Source organism: Caenorhabditis remanei, chromosome I, assembly GCF_010183535.1.
Source record: "Caenorhabditis remanei strain PX506 chromosome I, whole genome shotgun sequence".
Taxonomy (NCBI): domain Eukaryota; kingdom Metazoa; phylum Nematoda; class Chromadorea; order Rhabditida; family Rhabditidae; genus Caenorhabditis; species Caenorhabditis remanei.
Genome location: NC_071328.1, coordinates 10,282,731 through 10,301,749, shown reverse-complemented (window position 1 = coordinate 10,301,749; position 19,019 = coordinate 10,282,731). Strand labels below are relative to the sequence as shown.

The 19,019-nt window shown below is 39.1% G+C and overlaps 4 protein-coding genes across 4 annotated transcripts; all 4 read left to right on the top strand.

Moving 5' to 3' along the window:
- Positions 1-701: 701 nt before the first annotated feature.
- Positions 702-1,708, top strand: GCK72_002218 (uncharacterized protein; the record flags this gene model as incomplete). The annotated part of the gene is made up of 3 exons (XM_003104806.2): positions 702-853; positions 896-1,485; positions 1,566-1,708. The coding sequence occupies 3 exons, from the start codon at positions 702-704 to the stop codon at positions 1,706-1,708; spliced, it is 885 nt and encodes a 294-aa protein (XP_003104854.1).
- Positions 1,709-6,741: 5,033 nt separating this feature from the next.
- GCK72_002217 (uncharacterized protein) lies at positions 6,742-10,188 on the top strand (the record flags this gene model as incomplete). Its single annotated transcript, XM_003104716.2, has 9 exons — positions 6,742-6,817; positions 7,246-7,626; positions 7,674-7,862; positions 7,911-8,004; positions 8,051-8,123; positions 8,169-8,381; positions 8,428-8,580; positions 8,627-10,076; positions 10,124-10,188. The coding sequence occupies 9 exons, from the start codon at positions 6,742-6,744 to the stop codon at positions 10,186-10,188; spliced, it is 2,694 nt and encodes an 897-aa protein (XP_003104764.2).
- A 1,935-nt stretch (positions 10,189-12,123) lies between these two features.
- On the top strand, positions 12,124-14,390 carry GCK72_002216 (uncharacterized protein; the record flags this gene model as incomplete). The annotated part of the gene is made up of 8 exons (XM_003104766.2): positions 12,124-12,202; positions 12,252-12,543; positions 12,594-12,648; positions 12,738-12,824; positions 12,873-12,998; positions 13,054-13,206; positions 13,252-14,332; positions 14,380-14,390. The coding sequence occupies 8 exons, from the start codon at positions 12,124-12,126 to the stop codon at positions 14,388-14,390; spliced, it is 1,884 nt and encodes a 627-aa protein (XP_003104814.1).
- A 526-nt stretch (positions 14,391-14,916) lies between these two features.
- On the top strand, positions 14,917-18,774 carry GCK72_002215 (uncharacterized protein; the record flags this gene model as incomplete). The annotated part of the gene is made up of 11 exons (XM_053723316.1): positions 14,917-14,954; positions 15,001-15,832; positions 15,878-15,994; positions 16,048-16,075; positions 17,331-17,560; positions 17,613-17,815; positions 17,863-18,093; positions 18,159-18,201; positions 18,247-18,396; positions 18,448-18,665; positions 18,714-18,774. The coding sequence occupies 11 exons, from the start codon at positions 14,917-14,919 to the stop codon at positions 18,772-18,774; spliced, it is 2,151 nt and encodes a 716-aa protein (XP_053591961.1).
- Between the last annotated feature and the right edge of the window lie 245 nt (positions 18,775-19,019).

Genomic DNA, 19,019 nt, shown 5'->3' with positions numbered 1-19,019 from the left:
ACATTCTATATGTGAGCTGACGCTCTTTTGAACGTTTTCCGTTTCTTTTCAATTTTAACGACGAGTTGTTTCACGTGCAGTATGTTTCGACTGATAATGTTATTTTTCTCGTCTGTATTAACAGCTTCAAACTCAGTTAAAATGCCTCTTGTCACAATCACATAACCTTAATATGAACTCTTGAAAATCTCAATAAATTTTTTTTGTTGCAACAAATTGGCATAAAACATTTGCTGACAAGAGACATTGAAATATGTTGTTTTTAATTCGTTCTACACACAGAGCCTGATTGATATAGATCAAGATGTTCATGGATATTGATTTCACCGTCTGGGCCACTGACCGTAGTAGTAAGAACGAAGGACCAGCCGTTGCGCATCATCATTTATGATTCATTTGTTTGAGCTGACCCAACGATTTTTAGAAGCAGTCGAGCAATTACAGTATCGTTACAGTACGATTTTTCTGAAATTTCCCTTTCTCTATGTTTCCTCACTTCTAGAAGCTTACTTACTGCCTCCTCTCTCACCGTCTGCTCTCTCTATGGTGTCCACTACAGAAAACCTTCCGCATTGCTTTCCTCCTTTTCCTCGTGTTCTTCAATTCTTTCTGGCATTCAAATTGAAAATCTCTGCGTCTATGTTATTATTGATTAGCGTCTATACTTAACTTCTTCGTTATCTCAACATAAGTTTTATAGCATGACAACGCGGCTCGACTTCACCACTGCCGATCTCATAACGTGTCTCATTTGCATCAGAGAATTCGATACCAAAACGAGGAAGCCGAAAGTACTTCATTGTGGACACACAGTTTGCGAAGAATGCTCTGAAAATCTTAAAGACGCAAACTCGTGAGTTTTATATAAATTATAGTCAAACTTTTGTCAGTTTAGGCCTTCTCTATCAGTTCGCTGTCCCACATGCCGCCAATTCACACAGCGTATGCAATCTCAGACTTGCAACACCAACTTTCAGCTAATGGGATATCTTGCTGAAAAAGAGAAAATGGAACGAGAGCGAACTGCCAAAGGCGAAAAAGTCAAGAAGACCGATCAACATTTCCAGTTCAGAGTAGGACGCAGTAATAAAATGGAAATTCACATTGCTTCCAAGAAAGACCTTAATGGAACAGAAATGTACATGCGGAAGGATGTTGATGGAGCAACTCATTTAGTACTTGCCGGAAAGACGGGATCTCCAGAGGAAATCATAAAATTCATAAACGACAATGGAATTTGCATTGAAACGGGAAAACTGACTCCTCAAATTGTTCACGACGAAGGTCGGACAAAGGAGGCTGAGAAATTTGCAAAAGTAAACAGTATGGCAACCGGACAGTCAGCTATGAAATGCGCGAAACCACCTGCAAAGTTAGAAGAGTTAGAGTTCCAGGGCTCATTCGAATTGAAAGCAACTGAAGTGAATGGATCGATCAAGCTGGAGTTGATCCAGAAAGGGGACGTTCCAAAAAATGGATTTGGAGGTACATACTTTCATCAATACTAATTAAAACAAAACTGTTATTTACGACGTTCGTTGTTAAATATATTCAAAAAATTCCAGTGCTCGGAGGCTGTATGACGAAACCCACCACAAAACGTATCAAGGAACTGACCGCGGCTTGTGAACCGAGTACTTCTTCAAAGGCAGACGTTTCGGAAGCGCCACAAGAACCACTTCCAAAACGTCGCCGTGGCAGAAAATAAATTAATCAAAGTTCATTTTTAAGTCGATCTTATGCTGTTTTTCATCTGACTTAGTTCAATATAGAAGTTTTAATATTATACAAAGATCTTCATGCCCGTATTCTGTCATACGTGTATTCGTTCGTATCAGTGGCAGCTTTTTCATTCCTGTAACAATGCTTCTGACTTTTTAATTATCATTTGGTTGGTCTCTCCTCATTTTTTTTCCCGTTTTCCCGCAGTTTTCGATGTTGTATTCACTTGTTATTTTATTTGTATTTTTGCTGTTCCATGATTCGTTTTTTTTTTCTATTTTCAGGCTTTTGAAAGAAGCAAAAACTCATCAAAATCATCCGATAAAAGTTTTATTTTAACTTTAGAATGTACGTGCCCGAATCGTCCTCGTCCGAATCAAGTATCTGCAACCTACTAGTATTGTTATTGCATCAAGAAATTCCAGACGAAAGATTTTAGATCGAAATCAAGTATTATGCATTGTAAAATTTACTCCCAAGTCGAGAACTATACGTTTCTTCATGTTCATATTTAGTAATCTACAATTTCAAAATCATAATTTTAAAAAAAAAGTAAAAAATAGAATTAATATTTATTTCATGCTCCCGAGAACCGCTTTTAGCTAATAATCTTGATTCCGGTTCACACATTCTCAATTTCTGGTCACAAACCATTTTCACTACCTTAGATGTTAGAATCTATGTCTCCTGCGTCCCTGAGAGTAAAAAAGAAAAAGACTACAGAATAACTTCAAAAATTGCCTACTTGTTCTCCCATTTTTGAACACCTCACAGTCTCCCAGACTCCGAGTAAGAACTGCAAGGAAATTTTTGATCTACCCTCATGAAACGAAAAATTTGAGAAATTTGCAGGCCTAAAACTGTATTATTTTAATTTTTAGCGTAAAGCTCAAGATCGGAAGTAAAACAATTTCAGTTTTAGAATTATTCTGAGAGCATTATCCAATCATTCAATCCAAAAAATCCTGGTTTCAGATATTATTTCAGGTCGAAAAGGCAATTTTTCATTTGGACTTCGGAAAAATCTACGGGATTTTTTCATTTCTCAACATTATCCAACGAATGATAGCTCAAATCGTGCTCCGGAGATTTGTACACATTTCTGTAGGACGGTTTTTCAATTTGCTCATTAGTTTTTGAGAAATCGATCAAATTCCGAATTTCTTTCAATTTTTTGTTATTTTCTCAAAAACTAATGAGAAAATTGAAAAACCGTCCTACAGAAATGTGTACAAATCTCCGGAGCACGTTTTGAGATATCATTCGTTGGATAATGTTGAGAAATGAAAAAATCCCGTAGATTTTTCCGAAGTCCAAATGAAAAATTGCCTTTTCGACCTGAAATAATATCTGAAACCAGGATTTTTTGGATTGAATGATTGGATAATGCTTTCAGAATAATTCTAAAACTGAAATTTTCTTACTTCTGACCTTGAGCTTTACGCTAAAAATTAAAGTAATAACGTTACAGGCCTGCTAATTTCTCAAATTTTTCGTTTCATGAGGGTAGATCAAAAATTTCCTTGCAGTTCTTACTCGGAGTCTGGGAGACTGTGCACCTCATTCTCTTTTGGCAAGCCTCACATGGGCGTTTTGTCTTCCTTTTTAATCGATAATATACGTGTCTCTATGGCCGGTGTCCGCACTCGCTCCTTGTCGCGCTCGCGTTGCCGTGCTCCCTCCAAAATTGTGAGTATCGATGTATAGACTCGCGTTTCGAAAGTTCTCCTGCTGCTTCATCAAACTTTCTTACAAACAATAAATTCTCATTTTGCTGTGCTTTTTCGATTATTTATTCAAAAATATTTTTCAGGCAACAATGGAGGGTGGTGAAAGGGGTGTACTTCGTTCCGTTTCTCCCTCTGAAGCCGCCGAGGAAAAACCCAGCTGTATGGTCTGCTACAACGATTTCCGTGAGTACCTGATTTTGCTGTTTTGATTCAACTTCTTCAAAACAAAAACATAGCGACCAAAAAACGGTGTTTCTAACGCCGAAATTTCCAATATATCTTTTCAGATTCAAAATCTCGAGTTCCAAAGATTCTCCCCTGCGGACACAGTTTATGCCAAGATTGTATTACAACATTGTTATCAAATGATGGATTTATGATCAGAAGGTTAGCATGCCCAACATGTCGGCAAACTCACTCCTGCTCATTCGGAAATTCCAATACATTCCCGACTAATTTTTCGCTTCGAGGTAATCGCATTCTCGCACAGTGAAAATTTCGCAACTTTTTCAGATATGCTTGAGAAACAGGAAGCATCCGATAAACTCGAAAAGGGAAACGAATACAGTTGTCGACACTGTAAAAAAGAGTTTCACGAAAAAAATTTGAGAAAATGTGATACATGTTGTCCGAGAATACAACCTGAAGAATCGCTAGATTTCATGGTGAGTTCGGGGAGCGTTTTCGATAATAACTTTGGACAGAAATTATTTTTAGGGTCGGTCGAAGTTGTTTCTTTTTTGTTCGGATTGTATAACAAATCATCACGTTGGGCATGATTTTGATTCCGATGCCACAGTTTCAGCAAGATGGGAGAATAGAATCCTTTTCGACAAATTTTTGAAAGCTGCTAACGCTGAAAATATTCGTGTCACACGTTTTGTGCATACAATGACGACATCAATTCAAACGGCACAGAACTTCAAAAATGTAAGTCGAGTATGAAGACAATGCTTAACTTAATGAACTTCTATTCAGAATTTACTCGAAACTGTTGCTCAAATTCAACAAAATGCTGATCACATCGACATCACTTCCATTCTACAAAATTTTTTGGATGCATTGCCTAATTCTTCAAAGTTCATTGATATGTCTACTGAGTGTGTCAATCGTTTCACACATCCGACGGTTGGTGTAGACTGTATAATTTAATCAGCCTATTGTAAATTTTAGGCTCCTCAAAATAACTTACTCGGAAAAGCTCTTTTTCGGCTAAACAATGAAGATCAAAAAGAATATCAGCTCCCGGAATATGGACAGCTGTTGTCGAAGCTCTTCAACGATGCAGATACGACGGGATCAACGGCTAGAACACGAATTTGGGTTCGACCTACTGCAACAAGAAGACCTAATACTCAGCTCAATGCAGGAAATCAAAATCCAAACATCTTGAACGTTGCTCCTGCATTTCCACCAAATCCAAACCTGAACCAGCACAATGGAGCAAACGTTGCTAACTTTTTCCAGCGATTTGTACAACAAATACCAGAAATGAATCAGCAAATGCAGCAAATTTTACAAGAAATGCAACGACCCATGCAATTACAACCATTGCCCCCAGATCTACAATTACCGTTTCTTCATGTTAACTTTCTGCCACTTAATTTGCAACAACAAGCGCAGAACATTAACCAACAGATACCCAACCTCAATGTATGGCCACATTATGAATTTGGAGAGACCAGGTTCAATTTTGGAGTTTTTCAGAATCTACCTGGACTACAACCAGTTCTGCCAGCTCAGCAACAACAAGCACCAGTTCAGCAACAGCGAGCGCCAGCTCAGCAACAACAAGCGCCAGCTCAGCAGCAGCAAGTTTTAGTTCAGCAACAGCAAGTTCAAATTGATCTACAGCGAAATCCTGCTCAGCACCTGGTGGTGGCAGAAGAGCAAGAAATGAATTTGCAAAATCAAGATCCAGCACCGCAACAGCAAGAAGCAATTATGCGACCTGAAGACGCCAACAGAATTCAGAATAGTTTCCATTTACCATTTAGAGTTTTTAATCCGGGCTATGTTGGGTTGTATCAAGAAACTCTAGGCGATCTGATTCGGCGATTTGTAAATAATGTGCCAGGGAACGCAGGATGGCAAGAAGTCAACGATTATTTCTTCAATGAACCGTATGAAAACAGAATTCTAACACCACGAGCTCGCTTTCAAGCGAAAATCGTTCTGAGGAATGTTTTAGATATTCTGCCTCCCGCTCATAGAATTCATGCTACCTTTACACAATTGTTGGATGCACTTCGAGAAGAGGAGCCAGATATTATTTGGCTTGATGATGACGACGAAGACGACGAAATTGAGGAGCTTGATAGGTTAGAAAATGGGATGGAAAACAACTTGGAGTTTCCAAATGATCAACATATCGTCAATGATGGCGGGATTCCGAATATATTTGGAGGACTAGAAGAGATAGAATTTCTGCTCGACAATAACGCAGAGTTCGGTCTGAACGCTGGTCCCCCCAGCCCGATTGCCGGTCTAGTGGATGCTGCCGAATTTCTAGAGAGAGACGCCGAGCGCGTTGTTCAAGTACAGCCTATTGTTGAAAATGAAAATGAGCCAGAAGCAGATGCTGAACAATTCGATCAAAATGAACGAGAAGCCGAGGTTGGCTTGCAGCAACTTCAAAGTCAAGCTCGCAATAATTTAATTTTTCAAGACCATCGGATTGGTCCACCAGCGAGTGGAACAAGAGGTTTTTCAAATGTTAAAAGCTCACGCATTGTCAATCTTTCAGGTGCTAAACGCCGTGCCGAAGAAATAGCGTCGGCTGATCAAGAAGGCCCGTCGTGTTCCCGCACTCTGTCTCCTGCCTCTACATCCCACGAAAAGCTGAAACGAAAATAACGGCAGATCACGGCAAATCTAATTTTCGAACGTATGGTACCCGAAATGAGTCCACAACTTTATTTATTATGTGCATAACGCTGATCGATATTAATTAAATTTCAATACTAACCCGGTTGCTACTTTTATATTTTTTAACCATTTCACAGATTCAAACATTTTAGATTTCTCATATTTATTTTTCTAATATCTGCCAAACCTTGTCAATCATTCTTGTTTCATATGTTGTAATTTTTTCTAAATCGGTAATACAATGACGGTAATACAATGAAAGTTTAATTGATTGTTTGTGCATGGCTTTCATTCAGCGTTTAATCGACTATAATTACATATATTTCATTTCTGCCGAAAATAGTTTTTATTACTGCACTGTTTTTAGAAAATAGTTTTTATTACTGCATATTTTTAGAACGATACTGGGAAAGTTTTTGAAATGGATGATTTTGACATGGATTTCGAGGAACAACTTGATCGCCTGAACCAGTTGCAGGACGAATTGCGCGCCGAAAGTAAGTCAAAACTTTCTGGATGTGTTTAAATATTAACGCGGCAAAACAACTTTGATTCCGTTTCACAAAACCCTGTGATGTTAAAGGCACATGGAATTTAATAGAACTGATATCGTAGTTGAAATGGATGACATACCGCGGTATACCGTATTTTATCTTGGCATAAAACACTTAACTACGGTTTCTCATGTTTTCAACTGCGAGACCCTTCCTAACAAATTCCATGCTCCTTTAACATTCGATTTGTCAAAGTTTCATTGCACACGAGTCAATACTGGATGTGCTAAAGTCAACCAAAAACGATTAGATCCAGAATCTATTTATTGTTAAATATAATTAAAAAAATATACAATTTTTATGGATTAAGAATCGTTTTAAATATTACTTGATTATTCCCAGTTGTTCGTTGTTTTATTAGACTTTTGCAGTTCACATGAACATTGAATTGAACGTTGGAAACCTTGACGATCAATTTGGGATGGATCAGTTAGACGCCGATCAGCCAGATGGAAATGTCGATCAGCTTCTCGGACGAAATAGGATGGTTGGTGGCAATGATCCTCAGGAAGATCCAGGGAATATTGATCTTGCTGGTAATGGAGAAGAAAGAATACCTCTTGGTGAGCACGAAAATCCAGCGCCACAACAAGGAGATAACCCAAATGGCCAAGGTGAAGCTGCAGTTGCGGGAGTGCTTGATGCAAAATCTTTTAAAAATAAAGTGAAAGAAGAACTCGAAGGACCTATTCTAACCGAAAAAGGAACAGAGATGAGAGGATTCTCGTGTGTGATCTGCTACGATTCGTTCAGTATGTTCATTATAATTATCAAGGTTTTATTAACAAATTGATTTCAGACACTGGAAAACGAACACCAAAGGTGTTTCCATGCGGTCATACCTTCTGTCTGAGTTGTGTGAAAGGACTAATGACAAACAGAAGTTTTTTGAGTAGCTCTACTGTCATTTGTCCAACCTGCCGCCAAAATACGCGTTTTAGTACAGGCTTAGGAGCGGAGAAAATTCCAACAAATTTCAGCGTGCTGTGTGAGCATCTTGACTTCTTCTCTGAAACTCAACAGTCTGTCTTTTCAGCCATGCTCGAACAACGAAAAGAGGAAAAGTTAGCAGTGCTGGAAGAGGAAATGCTAGAGTGCAGCGAGTGTAAAATTGTGTATGAAGGAACTGAGTAAGTTGCAAAAATTCTGCCGAATTGTTTATTATGAATTGTTCAGAGTCACATTGTGCAATGAAGATAATTGTCAAGACGTAACTGATAAAGAACGATTGAAACTTGTCGATAACATCGTGAGCTTATCCATCCTGAACAATTACATTATTTCACACCTTTAGAAACGATCAAAATGTCACCTAAAATGTCGTTTGTGCATTGAAAAAAACCACTCTCGCCATAACTTCATTTCGTTCGATAAGGTGGCGACACAATACGAAGCTTGTAGAAAAATTCGCAACGCCGAAACCTCACTCACGAAAGCATTAAAAGCTGCCGATGATGCACTCATAAACATGGAACTCGCTAAAACCGAAATAATCGAACACAGACGAGTATGTTTCGTTGTTATGTTTGCCAGCGATCATTAAAGATTTTCAGAGAATGGGAAATGCGTTAGTTAACATTAGAGCTGAGGCTGATCACCCACTTATTTATGAGTATCTTAACCGTTTCACGACTTCGGTGAAAGCATCTGAAGATCTTTTCAAGCGTCTGATTGGAGACTTATACCATTTCGATTTGAAATCAAAGGTAGATTCCGAACTTGACATGTATATCTGATGATCTGTGTTTTCAGGCTCGCTACTATCGTGCATTTGGTAATGACACACTTCGTCCGATTTCAGTTGTGCAAAGAGACGAGATGATTAAACCAAAAATAGAGCAGCAAGATGAACCAAACAATCTAGTTCCACCACGAGATAGGGCTCCACAAGCAATTAATCGATTGAATAGAAATGGAAGAATTAATATTTTTGGTCCATTTCCTGCTCCTCGCAATAGACCAGCTGGTGGTATCTTAGCTGATGGTGTGCCAAATATGGCAGCCATGATCGATCACGTGATGCAACAACTGGAAATGGGCGGTGAAAATGTGCAACTGAACGTCATCCCGCCACCTCTTCTTCATCAAGTGCCAAACAATCCCATATTAAGAGATCCAGTCGCAGGAGAAGCTCCTATCGAGGGGGGAGATCCAGTCGCAGAAGAAGCCCCAATTGCAGGAGGAGCCGCTGGAGAATTGGCTGTCGCAGAAGAAGTCCCTGCTCTTAGAGAGGCTCGAGCCGCTGTGCGAGGTGCTGCTGCCGTCGCTATGCGAGCTGCTGCCGCCGCAGTGCGAGGTGCTGCCGCCGCCGCAGGAGGAGCTGATCTGGCCGACCCAGATGTTCCTCGCGATCCACGGGATGATTTTGGCTTTGCCCATCGAATGTGGGCGGTTAGGGGTCCATTTGTTCCCCGTCGTTTTCGTCGTATGGAAAATCCAAGACAAATCAGAGGCGTCCGAGCAGCTCGTCTTAATTTAATTGAAGCTAGAGAAGCTAATCCGGCTCTCCGGGATGTAGCTGCTATTCAACAGGCAGTTGATGCATTGAGAGATCGCGAAATTGGTGGACACATTGAGCCTATCTTAGGGAGAGAGAACAATCTTCAGGGCGAGAATGAAGGTCTCGCTCGCGCACTTGAACGTGCAGAAGACCAATTGAATAGGTTACGTCAACGGTTAGACAGACTGGAAGCTGTTGATGCGCAACAACCAGTGCCACCGCAACAACCAGCGGAAGTTCAACCAGTTCAAGAACCCTGGGTAGATCAGGTAATTGATGAACCATTGCCTCAACTTCCTCCAATTGAGGGATACGAACCAGAAGTGATTCAAAGAGCTGAAATCGCTGAGCTAGTTCAACGTGTGATAGGAATGGTGAGAAATGAAGCACACGCGGAAGCTGCTGCAAATGGAGCACAAGTGCCAGATCATATCGAAATGCCACACCTTTTAAATGCTGAAGCTATACCAGGAGTTCCAGACTATAACCAGTTGCTACCAATTCAAGTTGCACCCTTTCTTGCTGAATTGAGACTTCTCGAACTTGAATGGATTCAAAGAGGAAGGGACCGTCGTGCACGAGCTGCCGTCGGAGTTGCTGCTTTGAATCCGTTAGCTGAGCCAGTAATCCCAGATCCTATCGAGCCAATCAATCAGATTGCAAACGATGTCCCAATTGAACCAGAAAACGTTGTAGAAAGAGGTAAAACTGGCAAACTTAAAATCTACATATCGTTCACTTTTATTCAGATCTTCATCGACGGGCCCAATCACCTATTCCTGATGAACCAGCTGCGAAGAGAAATCGTGAATGAATGGATCCGAGTCCTTGTCAAAAAATTGACCTCTACGCCATCATAATAATTAGTATTTATTTCTTTTTCGCTATATTTTTTGTTCTATATCATAATAATGGAACCAATCTCGTATGATATTATCGAAACAAAAAAGTTCCGACATTTTTTTCCGACGCACGAGAAATGCGCCTTGAGCTTTTGGCAACGCCCACTTTTCAGCAACATGGGCGCGAGATTTTCGCAATTCAGCGCACGAGGTTGTTGGCTTGCGGTTTACAGACCTTTTTTAATGATTTTATTTGCAAAAACTATATTTTTCAATCATATTTCTTGATTTTTCCAATGAAATATCAATTAAAAACGCAATATTTACAAGATTTTTATGTGTTTTATATGATTTTTTTCTTTTTTTGTGTTGGAATCGTCGATTTTCGCCGTGTCTCTTTCCCTTCTCTATTTCTTCCATTTTTTGCATGATTTTTGTTATATTTCAGATTCAAGTAGAACCACAATCATCGTTTCAACACTCGACTCTCACGGATTCTCTGTTTTTGTGTTAGTTTGTCTCGTAACTATTGTTTTCTCTCCGCCCAGTGTTAGTTTCAGAAACGCCGATTCATTCGGACAGTTGCCGGGCACTTCTGCAGACTCTCAGTCATCAACGTCTACTAAAACAAAATGTCCAGGATTGTAGTCGTGTTAGTTGTAGTAGAAACTATTGTCTTTTCTCTCCGCCGATTATTTTCAGGAGCACGATGCGAAGCGACAATGAAGACGAACCGAGAAGGAAACAATAAAGATTTCAGTAAGAAATACGAAGCACCAGGAGGTGTATGCGAGATCACATGGCTCAACCGTTAACTGGCGTACAACCAAAAATGCCGCCCAATTCTTCAACAATTTTAATAAAAAGAAAACTACATTTATTTAGATTTCACGCAAATATATTTCCATCTTTTAACACATATTTTACTTTTTTTTTTAATTGCGTACTTCATCTCTTCTTTCTGTCCTTCTGTTCTTCACCTTGACTTTCCTTCGTCTTTCGTTATCTTCTTCCGTTTTCTTGTCTTTCTTCTTCGCATCGTGCTCCTGAAAATAATCGGCGGAGAGAAAAGACAATAGTTTCTACTACAACTAACACGACTACAATCCTGGACATTTTGTTTTAGTAGACGTTGATGACTGAGAGTCTGCAGAAGTGCCCGGCAACTGTCCGAATGAATCGGCGTTTCTGAAACTAACACTGGGCGGAGAGAAAACAATAGTTACGAGACAAACTAACACAAAAACAGAGAATCCGTGAGAGTCGAGTGTTGAAACGATGATTGTGGTTCTACTTGAATCTGAAATATAACAAAAATCATGCAAAAAATGGAAGAAATAGAGAAGGGAAAGAGACACGGCGAAAATCGACGATTCCAACACAAAAAAAGAAAAAAATCATATAAAACACATAAAAATCTTGTAAATATTGCGTTTTTAATTGATATTTCATTGGAAAAATCAAGAAATATGATTGAAAAATATAGTTTTTGCAAATAAAATCATTAAAAAAGGTCTGTAAACCGCAAGCCAACAACCTCGTGCGCTGAATTGCGAAAATCTCGCGCCCATGTTGCTGAAAAGTGGGCGTTGCCAAAAGCTCAAGGCGCATTTCTCGTGCGTCGGAAAAAAATGTCGGAACTTTTTTGTTTCGATAATATCTTTTTATATCCCGTTATTTTCAAATTCACGGTGTTTCTTTGTATTGATATTTCAAAATAATTCTTTGAGTTTTATTTTTAAAAATACGATACTTACTCAACGAACTTCCTATTTGAATTTGTTTCAAACGTTTCCGCGTTTATCAGAAATATCTATTTGTTTGTTTCCTATTTATTCTTCGGCAGCCATAGGTTTTCCCACACAACGGATTTTAACAAAATTGCAGGGGTTGAATCGAAATTCAAAATGACCAATGTCGATGAATTGTTCGGTGATATCGAGATGGGTACAGTCATTTCTTGCCCGGTTTGTCGCGAAGTTTACAGTAAGAAATCATTTCGACATGAGTCAGTAAACTATAAGTTTTATTTCAGACTTAACTGAACGATCTCCAATCAATGTCCCTTGCGGGCACACTATTTGCTCACAATGCTCAAGCGCTCTTGTTCCGCGCCATACTCAACCTGTATTGATGTGTCCAGTCTGTCGAAAGAGGCATTACGGACAGCTAAACGGCGGAGCATACACTTTCAGCTTTCCCAAAAATTATCAGTTGCTCGAAGTAGTTGAGAAAGTAGCCAGACTGAAGGAGAAGCAAGACAAAGCACGTGCAGACCTATGCTTCGTCAATTGTAGAGATTGCAAGAAACAGTATTCCGAGGATTTGTGAGTTTGCATTCCGGGTTCGATTAGCTTAACTTTTCATTATGTTTCAGATGCACCCAATGTGTTTGTGTGAAGGATCCTGCAGGTGCAGACTTGGATTTTATGGTAAAATGCTTAATAACTCTTTTGGCACATAAACCTTGCCGAATTTCCGAAAAATGATATTTTCTTATACTCAACCTGTTCGATTTCAGGATAGACCAAAAAATCATTTGATTTGCGTCGATTGTATCAATGCATCTCATCGTACACATGATGTGAAACCAATGGCCGCGGTCAAGGTAATTCAATGAAAATTAAGATGGCTTTAGACAAATTTTGATTTTGAGGCCGCTTTTGACAATATGGTGATTATGAAAGATCTGAAAACGGTAGCCGACCTTATTCGAGGAAAGTCAGATGCTTCCAGACGTGCTCTGGACAACTGCACTGATGAGCTTGATACAATCATTAGTGTGAGTTAATTCATATTTACAGTCATTGAATTCATTTTCACATAATCGTTTTCAGTTAATTGAAAAGTGCATGGTCAGATTGAACGAAAGGCCAAAAGACGCTAGTCTCTACTGTTTAACTGCGAAGTTTCTAAAGAAACTTCAAACGTTCGAGAAAAATATTGAATCCGTAAGGAGCAGCGCCCACTTTCATGCTACAAATCTCGGGGTAAATTTTAAATTAAAAAATATATATAATTCGAATAAAATTCAGGGACTATCCGATTATATCAAGAACTTCGCAGAACAGAGCCGTCCACTACCCGTACTGTTTGCACGCTCAGAACAGAACCGTCCGCGACCACAACGTGTAGCACCAAATCCAATACCAGAAGTTCAACAACCACCAGATTTGCCACAACAGCAACAACAACTACAACTACAACAACCGCCACAGCAAATTCAGCCACAGCGAATTCAGCCACATCAAATTCAAGCACAGCAAATTCAACCACATCAAATTCAACCACAGCAAATTCAGCCAGAGCAACAGCAGCAACAACCTCAGAATCCTGCTCAAATGCGACTGCTTGACGGTGAAAACATCCAAATTGGTGAAGGGGCCAATGTGAACATCATCATTCATGTTGCTGATGAACATGAAAGAGAGGGACGTGTACGGGAGATTATGAATCGATTTGGGGCTGGAGCTGAAGCCGGTGACGTTGGTGGAGAACCTGATATTATTGCTTTCGGAAATAATGAAGGAGTCGCGGGCCTGCACATAATCAATGGTAGACAGCACGAACAAGTTTTAAACGGATTACTACGTGGAGTCTTTGATTTTCTCGATCAAGTTGCAGTGGAGCCAGGAGTTAGAAACGAGGAGAGGAATAATCACGGGCAAGATCCAATTCTTGAAATAGACCCAGTAGTTGATGAAATCGCCATATTTGACCGGGATTTGCTAGATAATGGTCAAATGGCTGCCCAGAATGTTCAAAGAAGAAGAGTTCAAATTAGACTCAGACTTGAGCATCCAGAAGCAGCTGTTAACAATCAACCTATCGCTGAAATCGAACATAATGAACCAGATGCTGAAATTATGGTCCAGGAGGAAGAGGATGTACATATTCCCGCACATGTACCTATTCCCGCTAGAAGAAGAGGAAGACCACCAAATCGTCGTGGTAATCGTCGCGTAGTTGCTCCGGAACCGGAAGAGCCAGTTGTTGTGGAAGAAAACGATGACGTTCGCGGAGGTCTGGCTCTTAGAAGACTTAGAAGACGCAATCCACCACGCCATGATCCTGTTCAACGCGTTCCTCGCGGTAATAATAGAAACCGCCGGCAAGGTATGGCTTTCGAAGTGTGCTTTAAATTAAATTATAATTATTTTCAGCTCGCCGATAAACCTGTGGATGAAACTAATAACGAACACTAACGAGTTACCTTATCTCATTTCATTTTTTACATGTCCTAATAAGCTTTTCTTTGACTAAAAATAGTTTCATATATGAGATTCACCAATTTTGTATTCTTATAATTTTACCTGATTTGAAACTATTGATATTATAAGAATAAATCATCTGAATGCTGATAAAGGTACATATAAAAAAGCACTCCATTCGAAAAAAACGCTTCTCTTTTGGTGTTTTCCAGAAAAAAATGTTGTAATTGTTGGAATTGAGAGTTCTCCCTGAAAAAAATTTGCGTTTTTATACAAAAAAGTGTTCTCAGCAGGATATCTTCGGAAAACGCGTGTCTATCTGAAACTTCAAATGAAGATGACGTGGTGAACTGTAGAACTTATAAACTAGAGAAACGTGAACTTCTTAGACCGTTCCCATCCGCCATGTGGATTGTTTGAATATTCTCAAAAAGAGTCTTTGCTCTGTCGAGACGTTCAATTATCATCGTCGAAATGAACAAGACAAACATGACTTCCGTGGATCCGGAGAATATTGAAAAGAGACTGTAAGTTATCGAATAAGTTAGAATCGCAAGAATGATGAATTTTCAGTGAAGAAATTAATGAAACTCTCTCATCAATCAGTGCGAAAGAAGTTCTCTTCATCATTACTCTTAGTTTTTTGGCCGTTTTTGCAGCCATCAACATGTGTCTTTTGATTTTAGAGAGAAGAAAAAAGAAGAAGCAGAACTTCACTCCACAGGCAATTGTTATTCAACCGAATAACAACACGAAACAAGATAACAAGTCAAGTAGAAACGACAAATCGAAGATGGCTTCTGGATATGAGAAGGACGTTTTGCCATCCAAATCAATGAAAATGAAAGTTTCGATTTCTCCAAGTATGTCTGTATCCAAAAAAGTACGTGCTCCATCAAAGGAATCAACAACTGAGGATAGTCAAGCATCGAAAACCGAGACTTCGCAAACTGAGAAAACTATAAAAAAACCAGTTCCACTACCAGCTCCATCATCCGCTACAGTACTTCCACCACCACCTCAACATGGAGCTCTTGAAAATGCGGCATCTGCTGATGTGACAACTGCTGTTGAACCAGTTTCTTCTCTTCCTGCCGTGAATATTAACTCGAACTCTTCTCAATCCTCAAACTCGGTTTCTTCTGTTCCAAGTGTTGTTCCAGCTGTAGGAACATTCAATGCTCCAAAAGCTGAGAATTCTCAATCAAATGAATCATCGATGACTTCTTTCACTGCACCAGAAGAAGCTAATTCCAATCGTACTAGAACTCAAATGACTGTTCCGAAAGAAGTGAATGCATCTACTCCATCTGCAACCACTCTTTCTGGTAACACTTCGATTGGAACTGGTCCCCCAGAAACAACGAAATCAGCTGATTTGGCAACTGCGAAGGATGTTACTCTGGTAATTATAACACATAGTTTTTAAATAAATAAAAATAGTTTTTAGGCTAAATCTCCGATGGCACCAGTCCGTACTCCAGATGTTCTTGCATCTCCAGCTCCAGCAAACATCCCAATAGTTCCATTGAATACTTCAACTCCCCCGCCGAACACTGAGAAGAAGGTGAGAAAATGAAAATTACTGTGCTTCTATTATCGAATTATTCAAGATTTGAGGTGAATACTGTGTTCCCGTCTGGATGTGGTTCGTCTGTCTGAAATTTTCTTGTTCTTTCTCAAGATCTCTATTATGTTTTTTTTTGAATTTTTTGAATAAATATTTGAGTAGATTCCCCTTTTCTTCTCAATCACTTTTTTTTCATTTTTCATTTTGAAATCAAGTTTCTCGATTTGATTCCAAATAGCGGCAACCCGCCCGCTTTTTCTTCTTTGAGATGGTGGTATGTGCGAATTTCTGGTCATTCAACATTCTTGCAACAATCAGACAACATTATCGAAATATGAATTATGTCTCGCCAAAAGGACACTTGACTATCTCTTCTCTCCTCCCTTCCTTTCTTCCTGTATTTCTTCTCAGCTTTCACTTGTCATTTTCCGAAAAAGAAAAGAGACATTGGACGCCTTCTTTCGTGTTTCCCGACCACTCGATCAGCTGGCTGATTCCTCAAGTTATCATCTCGTTTATATTATCACCCATCACCATTATCATCTTCAAATCCCCCATTTTCCTTTTGTTTTATTCCAATTTATCTCTTTGTTTGTTGAACTTAGTTCCAAGTAATTGTATTCTAGAAATTCGAGCGGTCATAGTTGTAGGAAAATAGTTCTTCTCCATTTTAAGTGGTTTAAAAATTGCTGCTAATAGTTGTATTATATTATTTCGCAAGCTGGTCTTATCTGAGTGATAGCCATTTCAGATTTTCTAAAATATACGGTATGAAAGGCTTATCGGAAATTTATATTGAAGAATCTGAAACGTTCTTTGATATGAAACTATTAAGAAGCTCTAACAACTGAAATTATTTTAGATACTTTTCCCCTCACTTTATTCGGATACATGTATATTTGTAATGCGTTTTTTATAATCTCTTTTGACACACTTATCATCTGTTTATATTTCTTTTTATAACCTTGAATCAAATCTTATCCTACCTCTATTTTTATGATCAATAAGTCGTTTTTATCGTCCGTTGACCCAGTTTTTCTTCTTTTCGATTCATCATATTCACGCAATTATTCTTACTTATTCTTTCTTTTTCTCCATTTTCCGGTGCTCAATCATTCAACCGAATCGAGCAGTTTGCTCTGTATGCTCGTCTCCTCCGTTCAACTCTTTTGCCTAATAATGTCGACTTATCCTTCTCCTACCGTTTCATCGAATAAACACCCCGTTCCGTGTTGAGGGTCTCAAGTGGACGAGTGCATATTCATTGACTAACTACTTTTCCCTTGTACACACTTTTCTCTTCAACAATTCATTTCATTCATCCTTTTTTCAGCACCGAATCTGAGTCGATTGCCACGTGACACCGACCGTACTCAGATCGGTGGTGGTCCTTCTGGGTACGGTCCACCACCACCAGAGAAGGATTATTACAGTAGGACTACAGTACCACGAATGACGTCATCGGGACATACAGATGATAGACTTAAAAATAGATACGAAGCATGTCGGAGTGGAATGCATGAATTAGATGTTCTTCGAGCAAAACATACTCTTTTAATTCAGGTTTGAAAGTTTTATAAACCTTTGACTCCTTTTAATTTGCATTTATTTTCAGAACCTTCGCTCAAGACTACCAGTTATTCCGGGAAGTTTAGATGATGTACAGGCAAGAGAAAAGAAATCAAGAGATGGTTTTCTTGATCGATTCTCTTTACAATCAGTTGATTCTGGAATATCGTCTCAAAATACAATAAGCTCAACTCGTAGTTCTACACCAGAAGACTTCAAAACATCAAATCGGCATTCGAATATTTATGAGTAAGCTAGCGATTTTTTTTAATTTATAGAGAGAAGTAAAGTTTTAGGAATAGTTCTACAACAATGAATTACTCAACTTTTCGTAAAATGTCCCTTGAATCCACACATTGTAATGTTCCTCATAACAACAACAATGATAATGAATATATGGAGAAGACATCCTTTGCACCGCCTGTAATTACATCCAGAAGCTGTCATCGAGGAGCATGGAAAACGTCACCACAGAGGGTTCGACCCAAAAGTATGTTCGATTCAACGACATCAGCTACCGAATACTTGTAAGTTTCTCACTGATACCCGTTTTTGTGATAAAAGAAAGTCCATATAAACTTATGTTTTTCAGATTTTCGAAGCCGCCGAGATATCCGATTGATTTGACCAAAGAGGTAAATTAGTATTATGTCTGAATAATCCAGTTGATTTAATTCTAGCGTCGATCAGCGTTCACCGTAATAAATCAATCATCGAAGCGACATTCAAGTATTGAACCAACTAATTTACCGAGTAGTTTGAGCCAATTGAGCCTCAACGACGAATCAAAAACACCACAAAAAGCAGAAGTTATTCGATGGAACAAGCAGGTAATTAAACGGAGATTCTTAATAGATATTCTCATTAAACTATGGATTCAGAAAGCAGATGCAATGTTTCGAGCCAACGTAGTCTACGTATCCACTCCAGAACAGCCATCTAAACCACCACTTCGTTTCTCTCCAGCCCGTTCTCCACCAGTTCGACGGGCTCTTCAAATGGAATTGAAACCAAATCAACACTATGCACAGCCATGCAAGATACGGTCTCCCAGATTGAACTCAAAGAATGTTTTCGCTGCGAAACCGATTGCCGTGAGGTGAGTGTTCTTTTATGGAAATATGGAAAAGGAAACTTTGATTTTAAGACCAAATGTCTCACCAAAAGTTGCTCAAAGATCAACGTGGCTTCAATCGCAACCTCTGTGAATGCACTCTCGCCTTCTTCATCTTTTCATGAAATCTCATCTAGATATTGAAATAAAACAACTCTGGAAACCAGAATCTGAAATCCACGTCATTGTGTAAACGGACATTTTTTAAAAATTAAAACAACTGTAAATCTTTGTAAACATATTGTACCGCTAGTGACTAAACTTATAACTTTTTTCATATTGACTATGAATTCGTCCCGATAAATTATCAAATTCCGCTCTTTGTTTTCTTTCTGCCAA